Source organism: Sinocyclocheilus rhinocerous, unplaced genomic scaffold (assembly GCF_001515625.1).
Source record: "Sinocyclocheilus rhinocerous isolate Xijiao unplaced genomic scaffold, SAMN03320098_v1.1 scaffold954, whole genome shotgun sequence".
NCBI lineage: Eukaryota > Metazoa > Chordata > Actinopteri > Cypriniformes > Cyprinidae > Sinocyclocheilus > Sinocyclocheilus rhinocerous.
This window is the reverse complement of record NW_015644642.1, coordinates 564,183-573,665: the sequence shown is the minus strand read 5'-3', so window position 1 is coordinate 573,665 and position 9,483 is coordinate 564,183. Positions and strand designations below refer to the sequence as shown.

The window sequence follows — 9,483 nt, the reverse complement described above, 5'->3', positions numbered from 1 at the left end:
AATAGGCCCTAAATATAACCGGAACGTGTACGTGCGCACGTAATCGCGTATGTGGAATCTTATTGGCTGTTTCACCTGTCAGTCAGAATTAAGGGTTTTGCATACGGTGTGCAAGGGCCAATCGTCTACGGTTATCGACAGAATAATACAATTTAATTACGCTGGTTGCCAGCCGCCGTTAAAAGCCAAGAAGAAGAAGAAGAAGAATACAAATTACTCGACCTAGATGTTTATTGTTTGGCTTGACACTTTACTTTACACGTTTTTTTCTTTGCCTTTTAATGTAAATATAGTTAACAGATACACATAATTGTGAAACAAAGCACACAAAGTTAAAAAAAAAAAAGTTTTTAGTGCTTTTTCTTTCATAAAAACGGTCAAGAGCGAAAATATTGGTATTTGCATTAGTGTATTTACAGTTTGTGAAGAGATGTTTTAGTTTTTATCATAATTAAAATGATCATTTATATGGTAACCAAAAATAATATGAATAACAGGCAAAGAAAATTCACTAAAACATTATGAACAATGAAGACATTATTACCATGGGTGCAAGCTTGAATTCCAGAAATATTTTACTACGAAAAATCCTAAATTATTGCATAAATTATGCTTGAAATTCACTCTACACAAACCTTGCGGTAAGTTTAACATTTGAGTTCACTTTTAATTATTATTTATATATTTTTATTATAACGGAAGTAATAAAAGTTGAAAAAACAAAGTGGATGATTTACTTTAGACTTTAGTACAGTCTATTATTTGATCTAAACATGTGTTACACATATACATAAACATATGTTCAATAATTTGAATTTTGGAATAATAATAATTTATATTTTGATTTTACAATATGCAATAAAAACAAAAAACGCAAAAGACACAAGGGGTCAGTATTTCCATGGTTTTGCAAGTCAGACTTTATTTAAATAATGACGTCAAACCGTTTTGCTGTATTCAAATGTATTTGTTTTTTTTATGTGTGGTAATTCAAAACTGTAAGCATCATTACTCTGTTGTAAACCATTGTTCAAACCGCTTATGAAACTCTTTGATAGCGTTGATTGTCACGTGGTGTGTATTACATATTACTTTTCTCAGCGCTGGCAGGATGACCAAATCAAAACCTTTTGTTAAATAAATAAATAAAATAGAGATTGTTGGGGCTATTTATATTTCAGTTAGAAATCCTTTTTAAATTATTCATTAATCATCGAAATTATTTAAATGACACCTCTTTTTGTATTAAAAAAACGTCCAGAGATTAACGCAGCTCAATGGAGGAGCCGTCAAGCGCCCTCTTGAGGAAGAAAACTGAATTCACAGAAGTCCCGCCTCCTGCGACGAGATGGGCCAATAGGAGCCTCTCAAAGCGGTCTCGGATTGGACAGTTTAGAGGCACTTCACAAGCTTTACCAATAATAGTACACAATGATGAGGGCGGGACTTGACAGAATGCAGCGAGTAAGATCAGATGGTCGTATTTTCCACATTTTTAGCTGAGAGGGACTGACTGCAGCACAGCGTGAAAACTTTTTCCTGTGGGGCGGTGATCCCTACGGATGAAGTCCGCTTATTTTCTCAGACTTTTGCGCTGTAAAAAACACAAAATATAAGAGCAGTTCGTTTATATTTAGCAAACGGAGCTGTATAGTAAGTCTTAACACAGAAAAAAACCCTGAATGTTACAGCGTCCTTTTAATTTATTGCACAAACTTTGGTCGGGACAAAAAGTGGATAAATGTTTTCCTACATTTAGTCATAAAGGTAAGAATGTACAGATTTTGCACGCGGAAAAAATGTAATACTTCATAAATGCAACCTAAAAACAGCTGCTATATGTTCATACGCATTCAGCATCACAATCTGAAATATTTAGTTGCATGAATCAACTTTAATTCATTAAAACAGCATGTTTTTAGTATTCTGTAACGTTATACAGACCATCACATCCATTGACATCAACACAAAATGTGAGTTTATTAATCAAATTCAAAGCAAACTATGAGATTTGCTTTTAGCACTGTGGGAAAACGCATGCAATAACAGCTAACAGCTAAAAAAAAATTACAATTAACAGCTAAAAGTCGTTTTTCACTGCTACTTTTTTGTTCTCCTCTATATGTGGACGCAATGAATCGTTAACCATACCTACATAAAGTTGGTAGATTAGTGTTTAGATTAGAGAATTTGTAAATTCTCTCAAAGATTGTTTGCCTTTTTATTTTTATTCAATTATTGATATTTGAAGGATCAGTCTGCTTAACAACATCAGTGTTTGACAATTTAAACATGTCTATTTGATCCAATATATGCGGTTACTACCAAACCCAGTTATTATGTAGCTATTAAAACATTTAATGCACTTTTAATTTGTATAAATAATTAGTATGTCATGTAGAATCCATGTTGTCATGCAATGCAATAGAAAGTTGGCCTCGATGGTTCTAACAAAGATTGGTTATTCTTTTATCATATCATGTAGGCTATTTACTGCAAAATAATCATTTAATCCAACAAAGTGTCTTTAGTGCGTTTTTGTATTGCCACTAAAGTATGCAAATGCTTCACAGTGGGAATGCCTAACTACTTTATTGAAAGTGATAAGATGAGAGATTAATAATAAACCACTTAGTCACATTGACACTTCATCCAGTACCCTCGTATCTCAGTTTTTGGCTGGTCCTGCAAAGCTAGCCTGCTGATCACAACCATGGCAAAAGAACAAAGGCAGTATTTTATCCAGCTAAACGTGCCATCCAGATGTTAGCGATTCTGCCAGTCCACGTCCTAGCCGTGGGTGAGGAGGTGGGTTTTGGGGGGCCAACGTTTATTCTCAAGTTTATTAAAGCACCTCAGCTGAGACTTGAGACTCAACAAACTGAGATTTACAAGAGTGAAGGCGGCTCTTGCTGGTCCGTAGTTAAATACCACTGTAGGTAGACTGTTCTTGCCATCTAACGTCCTTAGAGAAGGACTTTGTTTAAAACCTGGCATGGTTTTATTCCCTTCATAGTTTTGAGGAAAGCTGTTTTTTCCCGTTACCTTCCATGAAAGCTCCTCATTGTTTTTTACTCTTACAGGCTAAATGTGCCAAACTATGTGAAAGAATCAAGCGTAGCAAAGTACATTTTAGGACACCCAAGGGATTTAGGAGCAAGATTTGGAGATTTCAGTGTGAATTCACTTTCTTTCTTCTAAAACCTCAGGTTATTGTTTTACTGGGGTGGGGAAAGAAGGTTTGTTTTCCTTCCTCCGTCGTCCCAGATGGGAGATTTGGTGAGGACACAGTTCTCCTCCGTGTTTGGCAGATGGGAGGTCTTTCGTGGTTCAGTTTGAATTGTGTAGTGGTGTTGTTTGTTTGATTTGCACCTTAATGTTCCCTAGGGAAGGAACAAGATTCAAAACACAAGGTTTAAATATATATTCCAATACTGCCGTAGCTCATATAAGAGAATACCAGGAAAAAACAGTTCTTCTAAATCAAAATCAAAACCTGTCATGGTATAAATAACATTTCTTAGCCATATAACTCATGGATGATGGCTACAAATGAAAGTCTTTGATTAGAGAAAGCGCGAGGGGGGCTCGAAACGTCTTATCTCCTTCAGCGTTCAGTGCCCAGCTGCGTGGAATGTGTAACCTCAATGTTATCAGTTTCCATGGTGTAAAATCAAGGCCCAAGTCTTTGGATAACCACCTGCATGCCTTCAAGCCTCAACAATGCCTTAGTCACTAGCTAATCTTTTCAGTAACTTCACTATACAGTGGACTCAAAAAATCGTTTCCTCACCCTGACACCGTTCCAAACCTGTATGACTTTCATTTGTCTGTGGAGCATAAAAGAAGATAATTTGAAGAATGTTTCAGCTGTTTTTGTCCATATTATGAAAGTCAGTAGGACCCTAATCTTCCAAGCTCCAATAAGGATCAAATGGTAGCATGAAACTAATCCAGATGACTATTTTATATGTTTTTGAAGCAACACAGTCACATTCTGTGAAGAACAGATCAAAATTTAGGTCTTTATTCACTCTCGAATCAAAACATTGATCAACCTCATACCTCAGCCTCCCATTTGGTCACGTGACGTGAGGTTTGTCAATAGATTTCGATCTGTTCATCATAAAAAATAATTGCGTCACTGTCAAGTCTGGATTAATTTGACACTACTTTTATACCCTTTGTGGACCTCGAAAGTATCTATCTATCTATCTGTGTTTCTTGGAGTGTTTTTACTCTTGGAACGGTTTCAGCCGAGGCCTGCAACTAATTATGGGAGAGTGCATAAATTGCTAGTAATTACATGTAGCATGGCAGCTAGTGCAAGCTCAACAGAATAAAAGGTTAATCCAAAATAGCTCAGCAATAGTAACGGCACACCATCTTTCCTCGAGAAATTAGCTCATTCTCTTTGGTTTTGGATAGACTTCGAAACTTGTATCATTTGTTTTTAATTTGATCCTTTCCTTACAGACTTTAGGGTTTAGCCTCTGCCAAAAGCTCACTTGATTCTTAATAACCAAATGTAAGTTTTGTTAGACATATGCTATGTTAACTTCCCATTTGGGGGATATTTTTTTTTCTATATTTGCTTTAATGCAGTTTTTGAATCAGCCAAATCTTGAGTTTTTCCTGAAGAACATGTGAGTGCCCGTACAAAACCCTCATCTAGAAATGCCATCCAAAGACAAAGTTTAACTTCAGGTTAGCGGTTTGTTCAACATTAAGTTTGAGCAATAATACGTTTTGTTTGTCTTAGCAATCACCACAAATTATTCTCTTGGTCACGGACAAAGCATAAGGAAGATGTGTTTGCCAAATGTTTTTAATGAGCAGATTGAAATGAAATATGTTGTTTATATTTACACATAAAGTTGGACAAGGAGTACAGTGAAATTGGCGGGAAAACATTGGATATCTTACTTCATTGATTCCTGAGGGAAAATTCAGATGCCTGAATCAGAAGTATGAGCAATGGTAAGAGGATATTACTCAGTTGAGTTCATTGGGATGGTTAGCCTTATAAAGACAGACTTCACAAAATCAACGCTGGTGGAATTGATACCTCCTTCCTGCTTTCTGTCTGCAAACAACAGCCAAAGTCACATTTCACAGTGCAAGAGTTTCCTTCACGCCATACTGATGGTCTGAATGCTAGTAGAGTATAGATAAAAGATATAGAAATAAGTGGTTTATAGACATCATCGTCCTAAGAAGAGACATTTGCTGTGTTTGAAAGAACTCCGACACAGCCAGTGTGTTTCCATAATGAACAATGCAATCTACCAAGACCAGCGCAAATTAGTGTAGGGTCGCAAACAAACAGAGCCGATAATAATCAGGTGCATGTAATCTACTAACAACACAAGCACAAAATGGAGTAAGACATGCTTTTTGGGGACGTTAAATAATGGCGTAAATATATAACCAGTAAGTCGACTACCACAAACTTTAGTAAATAATTTTGCATGATTTATTTACCCATACATTTTGTGACTGAAATGGAAACTCCTACAAATGCATATATAATAAGATCAGCTGCAAAAATAACTCCGTCCACGCCTTTCATCGCTAATGTTTTTAGTAAATCCAAACAGTAGTTTTTAATGCCAAAGGATTTGTGTTAGTGCAAACTGTTAGTAAATCTGGCCCATAGAGATGGATCTAGCAAATGGACAGTCAGTTCCCAAATGCTTCATTGTGACTTCCACAAATGGTGCTTGATTCACTTCTGCAGTGCTCGTTTCAGACTAAGTGATCACTTGTGCTCAGCATGATGCGCAGATGATTGAATGGAGTGCTCATGGTGGGGCGGCAATCAAATTCAACAGTCTCTTCCTGATTAAGTCTGGTGGCCTGAACAAAACAGTTCAAATGGCCAATGTAGCTCCAGTACTTCTCAATTTCCACACGACTTGGAAGTGCCTCGTGACGTTTGTTTGCGCTTCCATGAAGACCGTAGGCCTGAGGTTGTGTTACAAAATACAAATAATCATAATGTGTCACTTTGCCACTATTTTAAAGTGACATTGAACTTATGTGGCTCTTTTAGTCTTACCAAGCACTGTGTTTCAGGTTCTTGGCTTTTTATTTTTATTCTGCTCTTGCATTGTGAAAAAGACAACAAATACTATGGACTTGTGATCTGATTCTTAGAAGGAGGACGGGTGTAGTATTTCATTCAGAGAGGAGCTCTGTCTTGATGCTGTGGTCTTTGGCTGCTGCAGTGCTTTACTTTTCCAGCGCAGTGCCCCAGTCAGTAAATCGTCCCTGTCCCTCTGCTGGAGCCAAACTCAAAGCTCTATAAACATAATGAAGAAATGAAAAGAACACATTTGTTTTGATATTAGAACTTCTTCAAAGAAATAGAGAGCGGACGAAATAAAATTGTCTGGAATGTAATAAACACTATGCATAATCTTGTAATTTTAAATGTTGACAGAACGTTAACAAAACAGTTGCGGATACAAATGTATCATAGCTGTTTTTTTTAAATATTAATAAGGTGGGTTAAATAACATAAGACAGCAGCTGTGTAGTCAAACAAAAAGAAAATCGATGCAAAAAGAAAAGTAATATCTGCACCAAGTGACACCCAACAGAACATGGCTATGAATTTTATTAGAAATTTGTATTGTATAGCGGAAAATATGCACGATGCGTTGTCATGCAAGCCAATCAGCGAAGAGCTTATTGACACGTCTGGTTGTATGTGTGTGTGTGTGTGTATAAATATATATATATGTGTGTATATATATGTGTGTGTGTGTGTGTGTGTGTGTGTGACCCTGGACCACAAAATCAGTCATATGGGTCAATTTCTCGTAATTGAGATTTATACATCATCTGAAAGAAGAATAAATAAGCTTTGTTAGGATAGGACAATATTTGGCCGAGATACAACTATTTGAATATCTGGAATCTGAGGGTGCAAAAAATCTAAATATTGAGAAAATCGCCTTTAAAGTTGTCCAAATGAAGTTCTTAGCAATGCATATTACTAATCAAAAATTAAGTTTTGATACATTTACAATATATATATATATATATATATATATTCGTACATAATTTACTGTTTCTGTAAAGTGATTAAAATAAGGTCAATATTATTGATAATGAGAAATAAAGTCACATTGATTAATGTGATTTATGAAGCCGCTACTATATAAATAGTCAAATTGTGAGCTAAAAATAAAACCAGGAATTACGAGAAATAAAGTCACAATTACCTTTTTTTTTTCACTTTAAAAACAGGCTTTCAATAGTTCCTGCCCTTGTAAATGGACTCAAAACTTATTTTGTGATTTTATTATTGTGGATCTCATTCTCAGTTCACTATTCATTTAGAGGCAAAAATGGGCTCTTATGAACTGCTAACATGGATGTGGAGAGCTCTGTATATTCTGGTTAACTCTGCTGTGTTTTAGAATTTTGCTCATTTGTTTTACTCCTGTTTTTCTGATTGGTGAAGCTTGATTTATGTTTGAATGACTTAGATATCCCTCCCACTGCTTTGGTTCATTGCACTTTCTTCAGCAATTCTGCAAGTGGATCTTACACCAGTCTTATGGTGTGTTCACACCAAAAGCGAAGTGAATATTTGCATCGCGTTACTTGCTCTAGATTACTCGCAGGATGTTTTTCGCGTCACATAAGCTCTTTGCTAATTGGCTTTCATGACAACGCATCATGCATATTTTCCATAAGCAGTTTAAATTTTCCCACTTGCACAGAAGACACGATTGAGGCGAATATCGTGAATATCGCATTTGGTTCTATTCGCATCTTTGCATTGACTTTGTGTGCAATCTACTCATTCAAATACTTAAATTCGCTTTTGGTGTGCACACACCATTAAGATTATTTTACGTCACAGTTTGTGTAATATTTTCTTTGCTGAGAGAATATACTGAGATCTTGTGAATTTTCTCTGCAAACCTGAAGATTTGCTCAGGCGTGCGTGGTTGCCAGCCCTTCGTCTTAAAATTGTACCTGTTCACAGAAGTGGGAGGAACATAATGTCAGGTCCAGCTGGTCTCACTGTATCCAGCAGGACGTCCACACTGCAGCCAACAATTTTTCATGTCATCCTCCTCCTCTTCACACCCTCGGCACACCTCCACAAAAAGCAGATTCATAGCCAATTCGTGTCTTAGAAAATATGCTATTTTGGGACCATGTGTGAGCTGTTGTTTCAAAGAGACTGAATCATTTTTTAGACGGCAGTATCTTGTTTCTTTGTTAAATACAGAAGAAGAGCTGATTGTTCAACTAGTCAGAGATCTGAGGAAGGAAATGTGTCCATCTGGAAGCACAGAGGTCTCCTGCTAATAGCACAGTCATTTCCTTTTACAAAGCTTTCCTGATCAGGAAAGGCTCTCATTATAACACTTGTCTTTGTTTCTAGATGGATGCATTTCAGATTGTTGTCAAGTTAATGGTTATTTGTTTAAGCTAAAAAAGGTTAGACATTTGTATATAGAAGTTCTTTTAATGGCTTTCTAACCACAAATGCCACTTTGTAACCTCATTAAAAGTAAACATTCAGCTGAGAACAAAGAGACAGAACAAATCTCGTGGGAATAAATCATTTGCATTTACAGAAGAAAATAAAGCAGCAAAACAATAGTGGTAAAAGGATAGTTCACCCAAAAAGATCATTTTGTCATCATTTACTTACCCTCGTCATTTCATACCAAATTAGCGGTCTTCTGCTGTTAAACAAAAAATAACAACGTAAGTGATCCACATGTGCGCTATATTTCAAGTCTTCTGGTGCCTCAAAATAGCATCAGAACATACTTGCTACACAAAACACCAGTCTGCAAGGTGTCTTTGACTTAAAAATACAAATTTAGCAAAAGACATTCAAAAACACAAGATTGAATTTATTTCAGACGCCCACACTTATTAGTATGAGACTATCTGCAGAAGGCAGAGAGAAGTGTATATCATTCCCAGGTGTTTCCTAACCCGTGTTGTGGTTGTTGCAGAGTTGCTGTGAGGGGGGTGACGGCTGTAACACTGGACCCCTGGAGTAGGACAGTATGACGTCACAGACCAGCAGCCCCAGATCCTCCAGAGATTGACCCAGGATGGAGCTGAAGGTGTGGGTCGATGGAGTTCAGCGCGTGGTCTGTGGGGTCACAGAGGCCACCACCTGCCAGGAAGTGGTCATCGCTCTGGCTCAAGCAATTGGTAGGTAGTGTCAATTTTAAGTTGCTCTTTTAAAAAGTTTTTGACTCTACTAAAGCATAAAAATACCATAATATGTTTGCAGATATTTAAGAAACATGCTAAGTTAACATACTTGTTTATCTGAAAAACAATGCTAGTCAGTTATTCTCCTTTGAATATATGTGTTCCGGGCCGGAATGTCGATCTCTGTTTTGGTTTGTGAAACCCGCCCACTGCCAATTTACCCAATTGTATTTCGGCACCCCGGGTTGCCAATTGGCGGAAAACACAGCGTATTTCATT

At 36.8% G+C, this 9,483-nt stretch overlaps 1 protein-coding gene across 2 annotated transcripts in view; it reads left to right on the top strand.

Annotated features, from left to right (window-relative positions):
* The first annotated feature begins 1,504 nt into the window (after nt 1–1,504).
* rassf8a (Ras association domain family member 8a) overlaps nt 1,505–9,483 on the top strand; it is a 19,037-nt gene continuing 11,058 nt past the window's right edge. The window contains exons 1-2 of one of the 2 annotated variants that reach the window (XM_016576571.1): nt 1,505–1,767; nt 8,997–9,201. In XM_016576571.1, the coding sequence (XP_016432057.1) occupies nt 9,099–9,201 (103 nt within the window). In that variant the 5' untranslated portion in view covers nt 1,505–1,767; nt 8,997–9,098. Of the gene's footprint in view, nt 1,768–8,991; nt 9,202–9,483 lie in introns of those variants that run through there. The other variant, XM_016576572.1, reaches the window with a different exon arrangement.